At 38.7% G+C, this 23,596-nt stretch overlaps 1 protein-coding gene across 2 annotated transcripts in view; it reads left to right on the forward strand.

Moving 5' to 3' along the window:
- arhgef6 (Rac/Cdc42 guanine nucleotide exchange factor (GEF) 6) overlaps positions 1 to 23,596 on the forward strand; it is a 149,329-nt gene that overhangs the window by 87,787 nt on the left and 37,946 nt on the right. For both annotated transcript variants that reach the window (XM_039766178.1, XM_039766179.1), the window contains exons 10-11: positions 2,896 to 3,034; positions 13,409 to 13,468. In XM_039766178.1, coding sequence (XP_039622112.1) covers positions 2,896 to 3,034; positions 13,409 to 13,468 — 199 coding nt within the window. The remainder of the gene's footprint in view (positions 1 to 2,895; positions 3,035 to 13,408; positions 13,469 to 23,596) is intronic.

Consider the following 23,596-nt stretch of genomic DNA (forward strand, 5'->3'; position numbering starts at 1 on the left):
CCGCTACAGGCTTAACAAAGGCACCTTGGCTGCCATTAGGTATCAGGATGAAATCCTTGGACCCATTGTCAGACCCTATGCTGGTACAGTGGCTCCTGGTGCACGACAATTCCTGGCCTCATGTGGTGAGAGTATGAAGGCAGTTCCTGGAGGATGAAGGAATTGATACCATTGACTGGCCACCACACTTTCCTGACCTAAATCCAATAGAACACCTCTGGGACATTATATTTTGATCCATCCAATGCCACCAGGTTGCACCTCAGACTGTCCAGGAGCTCAGTGATGCCCTGGTCCAGATCTGGGAGGAGATCCCCCACAACACCATCTGTCATCTCATTAGAAGCATGCACTGATGTTGTCAGGCATGTATACAAGAACACAAGGGCCATACAAAGTGCTGCGTACAATTTTGAGTTGCTGCAATTAAATTTTGGCAAAATGGACTAGCCTGCCACATAATTTTTTCACTCTGATTTTTGGGGCGTCTTTGAATTCAGGGCTCTGTAGGTTGATCATTTTCATTTCCATCAAACGATGTGGCATCCTTTCGCTCCTAACACATTACCCAGTCTATATCAGTATAGATATCCAGGAGGATTTCTTTTTCCCGTTGAGATCTGATGTGGTTTCAAAGTGTTCCTTTAATTTTTTTGAGCAGTTTTTATATATATATATATATATATATATATATATATATATATATATATATATATATATATATATATATATATATATATATATATATATATATATATATATATATATATATATATATATATATATATATATATATATATGCCAGAAACACTCATGACAATGACCACACAATTACATTGTCAATCATGTTACGTTATCACTAAAATGTTTCCTTTTCTTTTTCATTACTTCTTTAACACACTACTTCTCCGCTGCGATGCGCGGGTATTTTGCTAGTATGTATGTATGTATGTATGTGTGTGTGTGTATGTATGTATGTATGTATGTACGTATGTACTAGCAAAATACCCGGGCTTCGCAGCTGAGAAGTAGTGTGTTAAAGAAGTAATGAAAAAGAAAAGGAAACATTTTGAAAATAATGTAATATGATTGTCAATGTAATTGTTTTGTCACTGTAATGAGTGTTGCCGTTATATATATATATATATATATAAAATTTAATATATATATAATAATATAATATATATATAAAGCCCTCACTGACTCACTCACTCACTCACTGACTGACTCACTGACTCATTACTAATTATCCAACTTCCCGTGTAGGTAGAAGGCTGAAATTTGGCAGCCTCATTCCTTACAGCTTACTTACAAAAGTTGGACAGGTTTCATTTCGAAATTCTACGCATAATGGTCATAACTGGAACCTATTTTTTCGTCCATATACTATAAGAGACTTCTGCTCGAAGCCCGTGGGAGGCGTAATTTAGTGCCTGCCCATATAAGGCCGTCTGTCAGCGGCAATCCAATAGAAACACTGCCGCTAAATATTCACGGGTGAAGGACTGTGCTTATGCAGAGGAAGATGAGATGGTCAGGGTGGTGTTTGGCACAAACTCGGCGAAATTGCTAGAGAAACTTTTAAGTGCCGGGTCTTAGCTAACATTAAATACAGTCGTGGACATCGCACGAGATGGCACCAGCACAGCTGGGAACCTTCGATGCATGTACACCGAGCGGCTCACGTGAAATGACGCAGTGCACAGACAAAAAGCAACAGTTCCAAAGAGTGCTGAACAAAACCGAATTATGCAATTGAGTAGGCAGCAAAAAAATATGAAGCGTGTGATACATACAAGCATATTCATAAGTGCAGCTACTGCGGAAACAAAGCACATGGTGGAAAAAGTCAATGTCCCGCTAAAGGAAGACAGTGTAAAAAAAAACCCATGCATGCAGTGTGTCACGTCTCAGATAAAGAGGAAGACGAGCTGTTTATTGATGCAGTAAGAAATGAATCGATGAATGAAACCTGTTATCTTTACAACAATTGACAAACACGGAATGTAACTTGAACACAACACAACCTACAAATAGGAACCTGATTGAAAGAAATAATGATAATCAAATCCTTGATGACAGCAACACTCATAACAGTCACAAAATAATTATTGTATATTGACAATCATGTTACGTTATTTTAAAAATGTTCCCTTTTCTTTCTTTCAACACACTACTTCTAATATATATGTGTGTGTGTATATGTATATATATATATATGTATGTGTGTACATATGTAATGGCCATCATAACAGCCCACCTCATCCAAGCAAAAATCTGAAAGCATTTGGTTTTCCGGGGCTGGGTTAGTAACCTATACAAAACATATGAACATTACCATCATTGAAGTCTGTGAGCCCTCTAAAGTTGAAAGTAAATTAAAATGATATACAGTACTGTATTAATAAAATGTTATATTTTGACTTAAAAAATGTTAGCAATATGTAACAAAGTAGCAAGAGTAGTTTTTTTTTTTTTTAAGATATGTTCATCAAAAAAATTAATTGTATCTAAAAGCCCAGTTTTTAATAGTAGTATTCTTGAGCTCAGTTATTCCATTCTTTAGGAAAATGATAATGATCAGATTCCTAATCTGAATTATTACAAGGCTTCTAGTTGAAAACACAGTGTTTTTTGCTTTAAGTGCTGTATATCTTGCATTGTTGTATCTTTGGTAAACTGACTAAAGCAGTGTGTCAATCTAAACATCAAGCACTTTGGAGTATTATTTAGTGTATGCAAGTAAGACTCAGAAGTATTTTCTAGATGAGACTTTAATTTTGCACTTTTATGCAGGAACCATTCGGAAATGACATTAGATGATGTTGTTATTGCCCATTAGATGATTTTGTGATTGCCCATTTGTTTATTTATTTATTGTTTTTCTTTTTTAAGTGAAGAACTGGAACGGCTTATGGAGAGTCAAGGTGCCAGCAGTCCAGGAATCCTCACATTAACCACAAGTCTGAGCAGACCATTCATGAGACTAGAGAAATACCCAACTCTTATGCAAGAGCTGGAAAGACATGTTGAGGTAATTCTCAGTGCTTATTAGTGTCAGCATAAGGACAACTGATTTCTGAGTAATATTTGAACCAAAGTAGGTGTATTATTGGGCTTTTCCTCTCAAGAATACTTGCACACTTACAGGCTTGGCTATTATCCAAAATGATTTGTACAGCTGTGCTTAAAAGTTTGTGAACCCTTTAGAATGTTCCATATTTCTGCATAAATATGACCTAAAACATCATCAGATTTTCACTCAAATCCTAAAAGTAGATAAAGAGAAACCAGTCAAATAAATGAGACAAAAATATTATACTTGGTCATTTATTTATTGAGGAGAATGATTGAATATTACATATTTGTGAGTGGCAAAAGTATGTGAACCTCTAGGATTAGCAGTTAGCTTGAAGGTGAAATTAGAGTTGGGTGTTTTCAATCAATGAGATGACAATCAGGTGTGAGTGGGCACCCTGTGTTATTTAAAGAACAGGGATCTATCAAAGTCTGCACTTCACAACACATGTTTATGGAAGTGTATCATGGCACAAATAAAGGAGATTTCTGAGGACCTCAGAAAAAGAGTTGTTGATGCTCATCAGGCTGAAAAAGGTTACAAAACCATCTGTAAAGAGTTTGGACTCCACCAATCCACTGTCAGATAGATTGTGTACAAATGGAGGAAATTCAAGACCATTGTTACCTCCACAGGAGTGATCGACCAACAAAGATCACTCCAAGAGCAAGGCATGTAATAGTCGGCGATTTCACAAAGGACCCCAGGGTAACTTCTAAGCAACTGAAGGCCTCTCTCACATTGGCTAATGTTCATGTCCACCATCAGAAGAACACTGAACAATGGTGTGCATGCCAGGGTTGCAAGGAGAAACCCACTGCTCTCCAAAAAAACATTCCTGCTCTTCTGCAGTTTGCTAAAGATCACGTGAAAAAACCAGAAGGCTATTGGAAGAATGTTTTGTGGACGGATGAGATCAAAATAGAACTTTTTTGATCCATGAACTGAATCTCAAGAGAATGTGCTTCATGCAGCAAGACAATGACACTAAGCGCACAAGTCGTTCTACCAAAGAATGGTTAAAGAAGAATAAAGTTAATGTTTTGGAGTGGCCAAGTCAAAGTCCTGACCTTAATCCAATCGAAATGTTGTGGAAGGACCCGAAGCGAGCTGTTAGTATGAGGAAGCCCACCAATATCCCAGAGTTGAAACTGTTCTATACGGAGGAATGGGCTAAAATTCCTCCAAGCCGGTGTGCAGGAATGATCAAAAGTTACCGGAAACATTTAGTTGCAGTTATTGCTGCAAAGGGAGGTCAAACCAGATACTGAAAGCAAAGGTTAATAATGTAATATTCGATCATTTTTCTTAATAAATAAATGACCAAATATAATATTTTTGTCTCATTTGTTTACCTGGTTTCTCTTTATCTACTTTTAGGACTTGCGTGAAAATCTGATGATGTTTTAGGTCATATTTATGCAGAAATATAGAAAACTCTAAAGGGTTCACAAACTTTCAAGCACAACTGTTAGAGTAAATTTTCCCGCTTTAACATTCTGTCTCAATATCAGTTTGACCAGTACCTTGATATCTTCTAATTTAAAGTTGTGTCTTCTTACTCACTGACCTGGGGCCTCATGCATAACGCCGTGCGTTGAATTCGCACCATAACATGACGTAAGCCCTAAAAGCTGAAATGTGCTTATGCACAGAAAAATCCAGATGCAGGAATCTGTGCGTACTCCAACTTCTGTGTTCTTCCGCTCTATAAATCCCGGTCAGCGTAAAAAGTAACGCTCGCACGCGCCTTCTGTCCCGCCCCAACTCCTCCCAGAATTACATCTCTTTGAATATGCAAATCAATATAAATTGCCCTTAAGCTCAGCCTTCTGGGAAAAGGCAATGGGAAAAGCACGGGGGAAAATATAAAAATTTCAGCGAATACCAAGTGGAGGCAAAGGAAAAACATACTATTTGTTTATTTAAACCGTTGTATAATCAACAAAATGAAGTTGATCGAGTAACATAGCGTGTTGAAGAAACTTGGAAGCTCACGTTCACAAAGTCGCACAGTGCCAGAAATAAAAAAGATCTTGTCAGATATCAAAGTCGCCGTGAAAAGGCGAGTTGTAGCCCACCGTCTGAGTGTCATATGAAAGCTTATTAGGGTACAGAGAAAAAAAAGGCACAAAGTGGGGAAAAAGCACGAATGTCAACTTCAATCTCGAAATTTCCACTTTAATCATGTTGTTTATTTTGTCATTAAAGTAGAACATCATAAACTTTATCTTAAAATCGTTTAATTAACCTGTTTCTCAAATCACATCGTAATTAAAGTAGCACATTAAATGCTTGGTTTTGTATGTGATCTTCTATGTGCTCTATGTGTGTGAATCACTACTTGCTTCTTAAACCGGCTCTCTTCCTCCGATTGGACACAGAATCCATTGCATTTGTGATATTACAGCTCTCTGAATAACTAAAATACTGAGATGTATACGTGATATCATTTTCTTGATGATAGGAGTTAAAGCACGTTATTAAAGATGGGTTTCACGGTGCAGTGATTGTGCGCGACCTTCGATGAAATTATTTATTGCAGCAGTACTCATGGGCGGCTCTAGGCTTGTGGCGGCCCTGGGCAGAGAAAGAATCGGTGGCCCCTTCGCCCGCCAATGTCAATATGGTATCTTATGCACGGTGGATGGCCACGTCCGTTGTGGACACTGCATTGCCGCCTCGTGCTCATGACACAAGCGTTTAACTTTTGTCGAAATTTGCCACTGCGTTTTTAGCTGTGTCGTTATTTTCTCTTTCTGTTTTATATTCAATATATATTGGTGTGGCCGCCCCTGCAGTCCTTGCTTTTCTTTCTCCAATTAACCGATCGCCACACAATCAGCTCTGTAATAGACGTTAAGCCAGCAGTAAGCTTAGAGCTCCGATTCTTTAAAACGTTTAAGGAACATTGAAATATCTTCGTAGTACATGTTTAATTATTCTATCCTTCACGCCAGTCCCAGTGAACAATATAGATTATTTAAATGAAATTAAAGTTTTATCTGTATAAAATAATATAATATAATAAACATATTTTGCTGCACTTCATCTTAAAAATGATATCGTCATCATATGTAAATACGCGCTTTATAAAGTGGCTCAGGTTGTGTAATATAACTGTAGTGCAAGTTTACAGTGGGGTGATTGTACTTACAAGTACAAACAGTTCTACAAGGAGTATTTGATTGAGTGCGTTTAAAGTTCTTGGGATGAAACTGTTTCTGAACTGCGAGGTCCGTACAGGAAAGGCTTTGAAACATTTTGCCGTGGCTGAGACAGCGTCTGCTTGATACTGTATACCGATAATTCTCTTTCCAATCAGCTGCTGCTGTGTTTCACACTCAGATACAGTGATATAAATACTCTTGAGTGGTTTTCAACACCATTAATGCTTTGGTTCAGCACTGCAGCAAGGCCAGTGTGTGAAGCATCAGTCTAGAGGTTAAAAGGGAGGGAAAAATCAGGAGTCATCAAGCCGGTGCTGACATGACGGCCTGCTTAAGGTCACAAAATGAGGCCTCTGTTTTTTTTAATCCCATGCCACTGTGGTAGGAGCATGCTTTTTTGTTAAATTAATCGAGGTGGTCGTTCTTTTGGGGAAAAAAAAGCCCAAACCGGCGGTAGTACCCCCTGTTAGACATAAAAAAAAAAAAAAACTGAAAATTCTGATTGGTTCACAGCTAAGACCAATGCAGTAGTGTAGAGATTTTAGAATACTGTGGCCGAACTGTCCCTCGGCCCAATATGTAGTCCATGTATTTGGCCTCAGTTGGCCCAAAATAAAATTTTTTTAGGATTATTCTGAACCCAGCTTCACAAAGTGCAGAAATACCACTCTGAAATGCTTCAGGTGTTCCTCCCATGTGCCGGAACAGATGACAAAATCATCTAGGTAGGCAGAGCTATAGGAGTTGTGGGGCCATAGCACTTTACCTACCAGACACTGGAAGGTGGACAATGCCCTGTGCAACCCAAATGGGAGGACACAATACTGCTAGTGTCCACAGGGGCTACTAAACGAGGCATTTTCCTTAACACACTCTCTAAAAGGAATTTGCTGTCATCATGTCAAGCTTAGTCAAGAATCATTCTTTCCCAAGCTGCTTGAGGAGCTCATCCAATTGCAGTATTGAGGTATGCATCAAATCAGGAGATTTATTCAGCTGATGGAAGTCATTGCAAAAGAACTAGCTGCTATCTGGTTTTGGGACCAAAATGATGGAACTAGACCAGGGACTAAAATTCTGTTCAGTTTCACCAAGGTATAGCATTCATGAACACTAGAATTACCAGAGCCAACGAAAAAACTTGTAAATCCGGCCCACCTTAAATCACGTCCGCGTCTTTTGTCTTCTAAATATGTTGATAAGCCCAGGCAGCCTGCTATACCATCCTCTCACCTCCTCAAAACGGGTAAGAAGTTCTCCCTGTTCCTGCCTTGATTGATTATCTGGGAGTGAGCTACCCAGAATTGTAAGGGTAAATAATTTGATGTGCGTTTTGTGTCTACAGCAATCTATGTAAACACATTGTTTAAACAGACACTTTTTTCACGTTTTAGTAATAAATGACAAAATGTAGACATAAACTGTATAATGTGTGAAGGCGGATGGCCAAAGATCAAATAAAAACTTTCACAAAAGGTGCAAGTACAGTGCGACAGCTTCCATGGTGCTGTGGTTAGAACTGCCAACTTATAACCCAGAGGTTGTGAGTTTGAAACCAGCTCACCCGCAAATTTACCGTTTTGAGTAGTGAGCTGCTGTTATTGTTAATATTATACAATAAAAACATACATTTGATTCGTGTCTGTAACAGCTAGTGTAAATTTATAGGACTTGTAAAAATTAGCAGTTTTTTTTTTCACTTTTATTTTCTCAGTCACGATCACGATACACCAACCCGTCGCCCCAGATCTGACGCTGTTACTTTTTATCTGAAACTGGGAATAACTGTAGATGTGAGAGGTGTTTTGAGACAATGGAACTGGAAATTCTCTGATCTGGAGGGATAAAAGCTGACACACAAGTAGAAACCAGAGCATAGAGAGAAGTGTGTACATTACAACAGACACGTGTCGTAAATGTAGGAAGGACGGTCCTTGCATGTGTGTGAACTGTTAACATTTGAATCTGATGATTGCATATAGCGCTGAACTGACCTCTCTGTACTATTCTTTCCTCTGCATGTCCTGGAGTACAAAAGAAACAACACCGTTCACCAGAACGCGGTCACTGATTACAACCGCAAGAAGGCGTGTGAATGAATATGAATAATATGAATTGTATGTTGCATCAGTGCCATAACGTTTTCCGAAATGTACTATTCAGGTCATAAAATGAATAATTCCAAATATCATATATACCTATGTCTCCGTGTTTTGTTTTTTTTTTTTTTGTCTATTTGGCTTTAACATCATGGACCATAAGGTGCATACTAATTCAGATTGAGCTGGAGCACTCAATAAAACTGAATAAAAAAAACAAACAAGTGACGGTGAGATACGAAGAAGGCAGATTCATCAGCGTTTGTATGTCAGCTTTTATCCGTCTAGATGAGAGAATGTCCAGTTCCATTGTCTCAAAACACCACTCACATCTACAGTTATTTATTCCCAGTTTCAAATAAAAACTAACAGCGTCAGATCCCGGGGTTGTTGAGGCGTTAGTATGTATTGTGATCGTGACTGAGAGAATAAAAGTGGAAAAAAAAAACCTGCTAACTTTTACAAGTCCTATAAATGTACACTGGCTGTTACAGAAACAAATCAAATGTATGTGGTTACTATATAATATTAACAATAAGAGCAGCTCACTACTGAAAATGTTAAATACAGGAGGCAGTCAGGATCGAACTGGGGGATTCTTGATTACAAGTCAGCAGTTCTTACCACTACGCCAAAGAAGCTGTTGTATCATCCTTGAACCTTTTGTGAAAGTGTTTCACACATTATATAGTATATGCCTACATTTTGTCATTTATTACTAATATATGAAAAACATTTCTGTTTTAACAATTTGTTTACACAGATTATTGTAGAAACGGAACACACGTGAAATGCATGTTTTCCAAATAACAATCTATTATTTCCACTCTAATAAACTCCAGCACTTCACTCCCAGATAATGAAGGCTAGAACAGGGAGAATGTTGTGGCTGTTCTGTGGCGGTGGGGGGATGCAATAGTAGGCTGCTTGTGTTGATCGGCACATTTACAGGACAAAAGATGCTGACGGAGAAGTGCGAAGGGATTTAAGGTTGACCGAATTTACGAGTTTTTTCGTAGGTTTTGGTAATTCTACTGTTAAACTTCAAGCTCCACTTCCACTCTTTTTGCTTCTGGGAGTCAGTATTAGATTTTCCTGACAATCACCCACAGGACAATAATAGCATCATCTATGATTAGAAAGCTCCTGCCAGGTTTCTTATCCACTGCTTTTGGGATGGACTCGATAGCCGCTTTGAACCCTAATTTTCCCTGTGGATAAAGAGGAAGGGTCTGGTTCCTTCTCCTTCCACAGTTTCTTCAAATTGACATGATATAAACGCATGGTCAGTCTGCGATTTGGCTGTTTCACCAAATACTCTACCAAACCTCTTTTTTCTTTAATCTCATAGGGTCCCTATTGATGGGATAACAATTTGGATTGGGAAATAGGGATGAGGACTATGGCTTGATCACTGGGATAGAATTGACAGATGGTCAAGCCTCAGTTATAAAGGAGGGCCTGTGCTGCTTCAGCATGCTCAATGTTTTCTTTTAGGATGGGTTGAATTTTTTATGAAATCGCATAATTGTGTATTTAAGGATGCTAGTAGAAGGAAGTGCCTGGTCCTCCCAGCATTGCTTTAAGATATCCAATAACCCACAGGGTTGTCTTCCATATAGCATTTCAAAGAGTGAGAACCCTGTCCAGGCTTGTGGGACTCCCCGATAAGCACAAATTTTGAGGAGAAATAATTGATCCCAATTCCTTCTGTCCTTGTGTAACATCTGTTTGTGCTTTTGATTAAACTTGGCAACTTGAGGAACTTGGCAACTTCCCTTAAAGTGTCTGAATGGTGGTCCTTGGTCTGGGCTTCTTTAGGGATTCTGACATGTGCAAAGACCCCCACTAGTTTCTGGGTGATAATTTTGAAGTGGCTTGTCTCAAAGGGATAACCTCTGGATATCACTTAACATAATTAATGAGCACCAACATGTATCGATGTCTACTGCAATCCACTTGAAGGGTGTATCTGTTAAAGGCATTGAAACATGTCGGAGCCCGGTCCCTCCTGGGAATTTGTCACAGTTGGAACTCTTGACAAGAGTTACAAAAGCAACAAACCTCCTTATTTATCCCAGGCCAATAAAACCGGAGTTTAATTCTGTGCAACGTTTTATCAGGCCCTAGGTAGGCTCCTAAGAGGTGGGTATGTGCCAACTCGCAAACCTGCCACCAGTAGGCTTTCAGTACTAGCAACAGAGACCTCACCTCTCCCTCATGTTCCATTATACGATATGATAACTAATTTTCTTATACAAAGTGCAGCCCTTAGGGCATGGAATGTGTGGTATTTTGCCTGTCGAGTAGGATGATAGCATTTTCTGTTTAAATGATGTCAGCAATTGCCGGAACTGAAAATGTAGTTCTGAAAGAGGGTCAGAACCTTGGTCTGCAACACCACGGCAATATCATCCTTTGAGACATCAGAACATGATTTTGGTAGCCTCTCATTGAGTGGCGACACTCTCACTTCCTTCAGCTGGGATAATACACAGCATGGAGTAATCTTGGGGATTTCTGTCCACAGCAAGGCTCAACTTTGCTGCAGGTGAGTGTAGTGCTTTTCTACATTTATTATTGGACCAGTCCCACCTGAGTATAATGGGAAAATGAGGATTCCGCACTATGGCTAACGTGATCACACAGGAGGCAAACTTGTACCAGCGGGTTTCACCATGTATACATGTCAGACTGGTCTGACCAGAATCCCATTGTTGCAGAAGCACATGCTGACTAGCAACAATTGAAATGTTACTCCCCAAATCAATAAGAGCAGTGACTATATAACCATCTACCACCACCACACCCAAACACGGAGTTGAAGACAGTTAGCAAAGGCATAGTACCTTCCTCCCTGGGCCCAGCTACAGTCCTTGGTTGTGTCCAGTCACAGACTCTTGGGAAATGATGTGTTCCACTTCTCCGCACTTGAAACATTGCAGACAAAATGGGGTGTTGTCCTTGTCCAGGGTGGTTGGCTCTGTGTCGTGCTGGCTGGGCTCTGTTGTTTGACCATGATCCCTTCACATTTTCTGGCAATCTTCCAGTGGTTCTGCACCCTCAAAGACATCTGATGGTCTCTATAAGAGAGTCCATATTTTTCTAAGCCTGTCTGCCAACCCGCTGTGGGAGAGACGTGGGCAGTGAATTAATTAGATTGTCGCAAGTGACTAAGTAAGCTATTTGCTTGATGTATTGCTCCCTGGTTTCAACCAGGACCCAAGCTTTCCCGACAGTTCACAGGCTTGTGAGCATGCCAGCTGCGCTTTGCTAAAGCGTCACTTTCAACATTGTTTCATCTGCAGTCACGCTATAGCGTGCTAGGATCTCTGCCTTTAATTTATCATAGTCCATGATGGCCCACTCATCATGGTTGTAATAAGCCCTCTGAGCCTCACCTGTCAGTAAAGGGGCCACTATGTTTACCCAATCCCAGGTTTCCCAATGTTGGTGGGTAACCAATCAGTTAAAGATGAGGAGGTATGCCTCAAAATCATCAATGGGATGAAACAGCAGCAATACCTGGGAGGGGCCCATTGCTCTTACTTCACAGTGACATCCAGGCGGTTAGATGATTCTCTGACTCAACGAACTGGGCCCCTGGTACCCCACTTGTATCTGGTGTGCCCAGACTTCCTCCGTCAACTCAACCACCAATAAAGTCAGGGCCCCGGTTCACTCATGGCCAGTTATAATCCTGCAGACTACAGCATTGTACAGCAAAACACAGGAGAGACATAAAGTTTTAGGGCACTTTAAAGGCAAAAACCAATTTTTTTTTTAAAAAAAAGAGCAAAAAAATTGGCAGAACAGATGAGACATCTTTTTAAATGCGAGTCAAAAGATTACACTGGCTCGAGGTAGCAGCAAAACCCCTTAAGGGGAGCCAGACTGGAAGATGGAAGGTGCAGATCCATGGAACCATGACTTGGGATTGATGTCACTGTGTATATAGTAAGAAGACACAAATTGTCAGAAACAGTCAGTCATCCTCATATATTGTATGGCCAAAAAAATAAAATAAAAAAGATTGCAATGATAAAAAAAAAAATGTATTCTTCAGACTGCACCAAGATTGTTTTGGAGCTGGTTATGATATCTGCAAGCTGGAAGTAGCGAGTTCAAGATGGTGGAAGTGACGTCAGAGATGGAGAAGCTGTCAATCATCCTTTCTGCATAGGGGATAAGCGAAAAGGCATTAAGCAACAGTACCATCCTTTGGCTCGGAGTGTAGCAGTTATTAAATGAGCCCTGAAGTTGTCTCCCGGACAACATGTGCTTGCCATCATAACACAGGCAGGATGCCTGACTTTTTGAGGTCACCCAGTACAGTCTGTCCTCCTGGAAATGCATACCACTGGTTTTAGTAGTTTATGTGCTATGTGCTTTCCTGGTAGTGATTAGTCCAAATAGTTATTTTAGAACAGATACAGATGCAAATGACACCAAATGGTAAAGTGGAATACCCTCCTCCACATCTTTTCTACTTGTGTAATTATTAAGCAATACTTACCAAAGTAAGTAGTTGTAGTCAATCTTACTAAATTGTTATAAAAAGTGAAGTGACTGTTTTGACTGATGCAGTATTGGTGGAAATTGGGAAATAAACAGCAGTGTTAACTAAAACAGAAGTCTAATTATGAGCAAGAATTGTTTCTAAGGAATATCTGCCAGTGCTGTCTTCCCAAATTGAACACTCCACTAATACTGAAATATTATCATATTAAATTCATCTGCATATTTTCACGTCATTGGAGAGATTCAGAATTTTTATAGCTTTAAAAATAAGATAATGTAATAGTAGGACATAACTCTTTATTTAAGCTTATTAATTACAGTATAGTATCTCATAAGCATTTTGTCAAGTATTTTCTCAGTAACCCATTTTCTAGTTATCTAAGCCATCAAATTAAATTTTTAACAAGTATCTTTATGTTAATGTTGCTTTTAGGCTTATAGTTGAAGTAAATCGAGCATGTCTGATTTCTGAAGTAGTTTCTTTTGAATACAGTATTCTTCAAATATATATAAACATATTTGTTTATTATTATTATTAGGAATCCCATCCTGATCACAGTGATATCCTGAAAGCAATGTCAGCATTCAAAAACCTTGTGGTGAGTTAATTTCCTGTTTTCTAAAGCAATTCTAATGAAATGTCTTGATGAGAATTAAAGAAAATGATTGTATCCTTATCTATGTGAACCAGTCCTCTTTCTTTTTTGTTTGTGGATGTTTATATGTTTTTGTATGTGCACTTGTATTTATACAGAGCATAGACATATCACTGTTTTAACATCTGTTTTCTGGGTTTACCCAAGGGAGCTGGTGGCACCTCTAGCACACCTCACTTTCATCTTTTTTTATTTTTTCTCTGCAGTACTGGGCATACTTTAGGATAAGATCTAATGTGTGTATGTGTTTTTTTTGTTTTTTTTATTTCCCCTGGCACTACTTCCCACCATGTTGTCTTTGACGTCACTCTGGGTCACATCAAATCCACTACCATTTGGTAGTCAATAGTCATTAGTCAATAGTCCTCTACCTTCTGCTCCAGATACCCAAACCTCCTTAGTCTGTTTCTAATCATCACAACCATCTATTTCCTCCACATCATGTCTTTCTCTTAATTCATCACTTATTGTCCTGCCATGACACTTCTACAGATCTATAAATTCATATTCCAACTTCTTTGCCTTTTGCTTGTTGGTTTTCCTTCATTTGCCCAACAAATAAGTTGTTTTCTTCCCAAGCAAGGAACCAAACTGTATTTTTGTTAAGTTTCAGATTTTTTCAATTTCAGTTGAAGACACACATCTGTCTAGTGTACAAGCCTCTTTTTTCCACACTTGGTTCACCAGGATGTTATTTTGTCTGCCTTTCTTGTACGTACATAGGATGACTCCTCAGATTTCTCAGCTTATTACTTCCCATTCTTTAAAGCAAAAACAATATTTCAGCATTCTCTCTCTTAAACTCTGTCCATTCTCTTTAATTTTACAGATTATGTTCCAGCAACAAAACTACATATGCACTTCTTAAAGTAATGTAATCCTTTGCTTTGAGGAGCTCTGCAACTTCACCATAATGCTTAGAAAAGCAGAGCTTAAGAAATCATTTTTCAGATCTAGCAATTTTAGACTTTTGATTGAGCCGTTTGGAATGAGAATCAGAGCAGAGCATTACTAAATGAAAGGGACAACTCAAAATTGACTTATATATATATATATATATATATATATAATTCACTAAGGGCACGCAAGACGCACGCAAGACAGAGAGCCACACCCGCCAACTCACAGAGCCCCGCCCGCCAACTGTGATACCATGGGATACACACGACAGGGCCAGGCCCGCCAACTCACAGAGCCCCACCCACCAACTCTCAGACCATGGGATACACTCGACAGAGCCCCGCCCGCCAACTCTAACCCTCCTCCCGCGTCATGGGATATGCACGACAGAGCCCCGCCCATCAACTGTAACCCTCCTTCTGTTTCCACCATCGCTCTCGAGGCATGTGCACTGCCTGCTCATGTGCCCTCATGCAACAACTCGCCAAACACAGCCTCAGTTGCTTTCGTCTGTGCTACAGTCCACATGCACCTCTGAGCCACGTTGACTTTTCATTGTTATTTTCAGTTCCGGCTGCTTTTCTATATATATATAATCGACCAAGTCGCCCGGCCTTGAAGTACGCACGACAGAACCCTGACTGCCCACTCTAACCCTTCTCCCGTGTCATGGGGAATGCACGACAGAGCCCCGCCCGCCAACTCTCACCCTCCTCCCGCGTCCACCCTTGCTCTCGAGGCATGCACACTTCCAACTCCACTGAACGAATGATGCAATATGAACATTGCCAGTAGTGCTTCAAAACAACTCACGCTCTCAAGAAGCACTTACAAACTCATTCCACTCACACCTTCAGTTGCACATTTTGTAACGATAACTTCACAGCTGAGATGGATCTCCTCAACCATGTGGAAATCCATTCAACACAAACATTTGTCTGCAGCCACTCTGATGTGACATCACCTTCCCACTATCTTACTCTTACTGAAAAACATTTACAAACGCATTTCACACCAGCATTTCAATGCAACCTTTGCTCAAAAACCTTCACGCACCAGAAATATCTCAAAGCACATTTAAACACACACTCCACTGAACAAACGCATTCCACACAGGTCTTTCAATGCACTATTTGTTCGAAAACGTTCCGACTGCAGAGATATCTCAACGCACATATAAAATCACACTCCACTGAACAACTGTGTCTTTCAGGAAGTGTTCACACATCAATAAATAATTATGCAGCGTATGCTACGCCGCGGGTTGGCTAGTATTTTTTAATATATACCTAGGCAAATAGGAAAATCTAACTATGGGCATTTATTGTAGAAAAGTGAACTATAGTTACAAGGGCCATTCACTATAGGACAATGCATTTGAGCGCCTGCAGACTTGTTTTTGTGTGCACATTATATGTAATTGTTTAATTGTTGAGAAAAAAGTAAAGGATACTGATCTGGATAAAATATGGATGGATGGATGAAACAAAAGCCCAAACACTAAACCTTGTGCCCTGCCTGAGCTCAAATTAAACTGAAAAATTTGAAACATGAACCCAAAATCAGTCTGTTTTTTTTTTTTTTTCCACAGAAGAAAAACACACACAAGGAGACAGATACCAGTGTTGTTTGCTTGATTTTATTCATACCATGTGTAGTGCAGGGGCCTGCAAATATTGTAGAAAAAAAGTCTAGCTAATCAGCCATTTACAATTATTTTTTTTCATTTGATGATTTTTTTTCAGAATTTGGCACATCTCTTCCATTAGGATTTTATTGATCTCTTCTGTAAAAAAATGTACTCTCTGCATGTCTAATGCTAAAAAAAACTAAACTAAAAACTATTCATTTTCCATAATTATTTAATGGCAGTGCAGACAGAATTGAAATTAAATAGTGTAAATGCATATTTGGCATAAAAGGTCTTAATAATTTAATGGACAAACAAAGCAAATCAAATAATACTACTTATTTTGATATTTACTCAGTTGATAAATAATGGATTTTATAAAGCTTGTAAAGTCACAAAAATTTACTGTGATTATTTTCATATTTACAAAAATATGAATCAGTTTAGTAGTATCTAACTTAAGGGTAGTGCCGCTTTGTAGAGTAGTGGTAATTTTAACCTGACTAACTTTAAACTGCCTTTTTATGTACTGTATACAGGTACAGTATATGAATGTTTTCAGCAATGTCCTGGCTTCCATACAGGATTGGTTCCTGACTTGCAGCCCATGTTGTTATACATCAAATTGATTTGGATTATGTGGGCTAATGACCCCAGAAGCTCTTTAACTGAAACAATGACAGAAGGTGGCTTTGCATGAACTATGAATTCTCATACAGTTCTGAAGATAATTTTATTGCATCATTTAGGACTACAGTATGATAAGAGGTCTGTGGCTTATCATGATTTTAAATAAATAATTGGGTCCTGGAGTGTATAGGTTCCGAACAGGTGTGGGGGTGCACATGCTACCTTCCACTCTGGGGTTGATTGGCTGATAGCACATTCACGCGCAAATGGAAACAGATCAGTCAGGTGCCTTATTCACACCTCAGAGTAGGTGGAGGACCACACCTGCACCCAGTTAGGCCATATAAATTGAACTTGCATCGCAGAGACGAGGTAAAGAAAGAGGACGCGTTGCCTGGAAAAAAGGCAGGTGATCAGAAGTGTGGCTACAGGGCATGAGCAACAAGCCTGCGCTCTAGGGCAGGGTTAGAGTAGGGAGTACAACTTAGACCAACTGCGGAAAGGAGTAGGAGTAGCCCCATTGTGCAGTGTCCCTCAGGTGATGCTGATGGACTGACTAAGGGAGACATGCATGGTGTTCGGAGGATAGTCCTACAGATGCTGACAGACAAGCAGTAGGACCCCAAACTCAGGATAAAGGGAAGACTGCACCTGTCGGTAGTGTGTCCTAATGCTGCAAAGTCCTGATGGGATAAGCTGCGGAGTTTCCAGATTTTATAGAGAGACATAGCTATTGTCTATTTTTGGAAGAGGAACCTGCTGTGATTTTAACCTAGACTTTATTAGAATTATTTATTGCTTTTAACCTTAACTAGACACTTTAGCTCTTATAGGTTTTATTTATTTACTGGAGATCTTTTTCACTTCACTTTGGGATACATTTGATTGATTTTAATAAAAGCACTGAACACTTTTGCATCAACTCCATACTTAATCCGTGTGTCCTCATTTGTCCGGATCATCTCTGTTCATGACCGTCGACAGTTATGAGTTCAAGAGGATTCCGGAAGTAACAAGGGAGAGTGGAGCTAACCCAGACTGTCACATACACTGACAACAAACCAAAGCACCTTAACTCTTGCAAAGTCGCATGTATGTATGACATAATTTGCTAACCCAAACCATACATTGCTCTGTTTTAATTTACTTGTGTATACAAGTCATTATGTCATACATGTGAGATATGAAGCCCACATATGTTTTTTTCTTTGCAGCTCAGGGCTGGTGTACTTCATTTTGTTTTATAGGAGTTTACATTAATTGCATTTCATTTTTACATTATTTTTATTTGTTAGTATGTTACCAATTGTAAATGCATGTGTGCACACTTTACAGAAAGTGTGTTTATTTATTGTGTGAAGTAACTGTACTCAGGTTCAAATTGACTCCTTCAAAGACTGATAGCTCTACATGGATAAAATGTAATAGACTGTATAATCACTTCATAGGTTATGTAAAACAGAAGAATAGTGTACATAAATTACATTGATAAACAAAATGTAGCCTGGGCACATACAGCATTTATCTTAACCTTGTACTATATTTTACTTTCCCTGCCCCCAATTATAACCCTGATTACAAAATTAGGACCGCGGCATGAATCCAAGCCACAAGCAGGCTACTTCCACATAAATAAAGCTTAATTTTTGGCCTTATAGTGTGTATGCCTGGAATCAGAAGAGCTGGTGTTGGCAAGGGCTTGCCTCTCGGAAATTTGGACAGAGTTTACATATAAGTTGGGGGCAGTGAGAAGGAAGTGTTTTGTGCTGATACAATGTACTGTGGAGAGTAGGCACCTTACTTGTTAGAGAGTTATACACTAGTTGTTAGTCAGGCACAGTAGGATGTCAGGTTTATACTGTATTTTCTTTAGTTTATTTAGCACTTTGTGTTTTTCCTTAAGGTTAGGATCTGTTTTTAAATACATTATCAAGCATTTTGGATTATGCTGAAATCATAGTGGACCATTCGAAAATGACCATTAGCATTTTAAAATGTGTTGAAACAAGAAAGTCAGAATACTTGATAAAAAAAATGTCAAAAATAAGTTATATGGCTATTATTTTTCAATTTTCTCACTAAGGGAGGAGATCTACTGCATTTTACTTGCTGTAGCATCTGTTTTTTGGCATAATACAAGCCATAAATCAGATATATTACTTCTACACTGGTATGAAAGGACAAACTGACTTGCACAACAAACCCTGAAGTTATGGGTATCCTAAAATGTAATAAAAAAACACATGTATTTATCAGGACATTTGGGGCATATGATAAGTAATGATGACTTAATACATGTAACAAAATGTAACATGTAAAAGAAAATAAATATGCATTTATTTACTAGGATGTTCAAGTATATCATGAGTAATACTGACTTGATATATTGTGGCTCAAGATGTTGTCTTGGTGCTGTAACCAAAGGTAAAGTTTATTTTCTATTGAAGATGACCCACTCAATAATCTTTGTGACCAAACAGTGTAAAATATCAGATAACTGTCTGTATCTTTTTATTGCATGCCTATATACCATAGTGAATATAACTGCAATATTTTCACATCTCAGGGCTCATCTTTTGATTAAATAATACACTGTAACAATAAGTAATAGAAAATGTACGTCTGAAAATAATTCATCGTGTAAACAAACTTGGAACATTTGGGATGCTTTTTCCCCAAACCTAAGGAAAAAGTACTTATTGATAGTCGCTTTTAAATGTGTTATTTCCAGGCTTCATCTTTCTTGAGCTTGTCGGTTGCTAGACTTTTCTCTGGCTATATTATGTTTACACCACTATTTTAATCTAAATAAGTTTTGTGGAGTGTCCGACTTGGATTGGATTGATTTTCGTTCTTGTGTAAACCACAAAAAGATGCATTGAATCAAACCCTTGCTTTAAAACTGGAATCTTTCAGTACAAGGAAAAGCAAAGTCACAGGAATTAACTGCGGAGTTTCAAGATACAGTAAAGGCTTTATCTATCTTAATACAGTTACACTTGAAAGTACCAGAAAAGCAAAAGGAAACAAAAAAAAATATTGTGGCCATCAGGGGGCACACCATCTCTCAAAACCCAACAGAAACGGATGCAAGGCACACACGAAGGCTTTTTATTCAGGGAAACTCCTCCAGCAAGTGTTTCTCACAGTAGTAAGCAAAGTCACAGTAAGCACAACAAGAAATCACTGAGCATTTCTCTTCCTTTCTCTCTCTCTCTCTCTCTCTGTCTTCTGTGTCCACACCTCTAGCAAAATTCATTCTTCTTCTTCTTGTTTTCGTCCTCCTCCTGGCTATGGCTCCCTGAATGAAGGCAGGCGGCTCCTTTTATGCTGCACCTGAGAGAACTCCAGGTGGCTCATTAGCACTATCTAGAAGTTCTCCCAGGTATGGTGTAACCCTAAAGTAGGGCTCTGCAGCAAGCCCTGGCGACCCCCATACTGCCAGGCTGCAATTCCCATGGAGCCTCTTGGGAATCCAAGGTGCCACTGCAACTCGGTTGGTGGGGGTGGGGAGGGGGTTGGGGGTTGCTGCCATCTAGCTCTTTGGGGAAGACAGCTTCCCATCTGGGAAAGGGCCCCAGCCATCTGTTACAATATTTATGATATAATGGTGTTTAGCTAAAGCAAAAAACATTGTGTTGAAATTGGAATTCAAAGAAAATAGGTATTTGACCATTGGTCTTCAGCACATGTAGACAGAAAGAAAATGTTTGGTGCAAGGCTAATTTAAAAAAATTATTTGTATGTAGGTGTATTCCATGAAACCATATTTTAGAGATAACTTTTTTTTTTAACATCCCCGTGCTGTAAACCTTTACTGTTTCCAAATGCCTACCTTTTTTGTGCATGCTTTGAACAAAAAACATTTGCCTTAGTGTATTTTCAGCTACATTTTTAAATTGATTTAGGGGTGGGTGTTCAGTTCTAAAGGTTACACTAGTGTTGTTATTTCCATGTTATTTGCATATGCTTTTGGTTGCAGTGCAAGATTTGACAAAATTTTGCAGTTAACTTGTTAATGACATTTAAAAAAAAATTGGTTGTAAAACAGGAACAGAAGGAAGAAAAAGAAAAAGCGTTAAATATATAGTGTAAGAGTAGGGGATAAGGTTAAAGGTAGAAAGGAGAGAATAGGGGAAAAACCTCTTTTACGTGAAAGGTATGAATTATTGAAGGTGGAAAAGTAGTGGTTTTATTCTTCATTTTATTATAAAAGTGATGAACATACCCTTTAATGTGTTCCAGGGAAGAGATTACTTAGGAAGTATAAAAGTATTTTATCTTTCTTATGCCTGTTTTTTACGTGGCAATTCTTCTTGTTGATGCTTGTATTGTTATAGACATAAGCACTGTGGCATGCCCAGTAAATCAGTCATTTAGTGTGAAATGCTGTTTAGAAAAATTACTCAGTGATTTTTTTTTTCACCTGTATAAAATTGCCACTCATTTTCAGGTCATCTGAGTAAATTAATTTAAATATATTTTCAGTGTACACCAGGGCAGTCTTCCTGTTAGTTGTTAGTAAAATAAAATGATTATACAAATTAGAACATAAAATTATAACGATTTTAAAATAACAACATTATAACATTCAAAAAAGAAGTTAATACACTGTGAAATATTAACTTAAAAATGCATCAAAAGTTTCAAGAAATAAAGACTGCAGGGTGCCTTTCTTAACAACTGTTTACTTTCAATTTACATCTGCTTTAATGAGCAGTCTGTCAGACTCTGGTTCTTAAACATCTCAGTTTTAATAATAAATATCAATTGGAAAAACAGTGAAAGACTATGCATGATTTGTCAATTTCCTTTTATATCTGACTTGATATATTATATTATACACTATATCTGTTGTTACAGTGTATGAAACCTCCTGATTTCTACATTAATTTCATGTGCACATTGTTCATCCTACAGTGCCTGATTGAATATCTAGCAGCCATCTCTCGTCCAGTCTTAAGTCTGTTGCAAAGTTAATGTCATTAAATTTTCATTTTCCTTTTAAATGCACAACTTGAATCCATGATATTGCCTTCAACATAAAAATTTTTGAAGCACCTGAGAAGTGAAGCTTTTTTTCATAGTATGAATCAGCTGCACTTCCTAATTTTTAGACAGCTGTTTGTAGATATGAAACATAACCACTTGTCTTTAGACTTTTAATATGGTTATGGTTCTATATTCTATATTGCATTTTTCTACTCTTATTCCAAAAAATTCTGCTGCCGATCAGAGAAGATATCCTTCCTTACTTTCATCCATCCATCCATTATCCAACCCACTATATCCTAACTACAGGGTCACGGGGGGTCTGCTGGAATCAATCCCAGCCAACGCAGGACGCAAGGCAGGAAACAAACCCCAGGCAGGGCGCCAGCCTACCGCAGGGTACACAAACACACACACACACAAAGCACACACTAGGGACAATTTAGGATCGCCGATGCACCTAACCTGCATGTCTTTGGACTGTGGGAGGAAACCGGAGCACCTGGAGGAAACCCATGCAGACACGGGGAGAACATCCAAACTCCACGCAGGGAGGACCCGGGAAGCAAACCCGAATCTCCTAACTGCGAGGCATCCTTACTGTCACTTGCCTTAAACAAAAATAAATGTCCTTGTACTGCCCTGGTCTTTGAATCTCTGCGCTAGGTTATCCTGTATTAATACTGGTCTTTTTTGAACCTGTAGGAAAAAGTTAAACAAGTCAGCTATACAAAGGACTGGGTGATACACCATTGTCATAGTAATTCAAGTATTTTTCATTCACAACTGAGCAGTTATTAAATATTGTACTGAATAAACACATAATCAAAATGTGGGCTACATGACAATTGGAGTACTATTCTGTCTTGCTTTTTGCTGGCAAGTTTATTTTATGATTTATATGTATGGTTGTCTTAATCTTCTTTTTTTTTTTGAAAATTAAATTTTATTATAGCATTGCTTAATCTTATCTTAGTATAGATAAAGTAAATATGAACCGATGCATATACCACTAATCACATTTAGGCCGGAGTTATACTTCACGCGACGTGACGCATGCTGCAGCGGGCGCTCCTGCTACGCAAGCGTTGTAGTGCTCATACTTGCGCGCGTACTTTATGTAAATCTGGAGGAATCCACCAGGTGGCAGTGCGAGATATCATCACGGTGAGAACATGTTCAGCTTCTCTGTGTTGTGAATTGCCTAGAACGCTCATTAAATTCTGATGACACCTTACCGCAATATCACTGAAAAGGATGTTTATTGATTAAATCCATCAATCCAGGGATGTGTCCATTCCAGCAAGCATTGGGCACGAGTGAGAAACTGTCCTTTGACGAGGCCTCAGCTCATCGCAAGGTGAATAAAAGCACACACATACACTAGCGTCATTTTAGCGGCACCAAATCCCCAAATCTGCATATCTTTGGAAGGAAACCGGAGCACAGTGTGGAATACAAGCAGGAAATACCAGCAACATAACTCCCTGCGAGACAGCAGTGCTATCGCTCCACCATCGTGACACCCCCATGTGTGTAATTAGCAGTATTCATTATTTCAACGAAATTATATGTAAAATGTAACATACACACTTTAATGCATTTCATCGTGAAAGTGATATCAAGTATAAATCTAAAGATTCTAAATGTGCAGAGAGTTGGAATATCATACATTTAATTTGTTCTGTGTGGCGATCTATTGCTGCTTTCTGCTGCTGTCAGGTCCAAGAAGCTCGTAGCGATTAAAAATTGGGATGACGTTTACGACGGTCTGCTTTAATGATAAAGTAAACTACGAGCTTAAAGTGGACATTTGAGATTAAAGCGAAATGTCCACTTTAATCACAAAATACACGTTTTCACCGTGTCCTTTATTTTTTTCTCAGTGGTTTAAATATAACGCTATACATTATGTTGCT

Source organism: Polypterus senegalus, chromosome 10 (genome assembly GCF_016835505.1).
Source record: "Polypterus senegalus isolate Bchr_013 chromosome 10, ASM1683550v1, whole genome shotgun sequence".
Lineage (NCBI taxonomy): Eukaryota > Metazoa > Chordata > Cladistia > Polypteriformes > Polypteridae > Polypterus > Polypterus senegalus.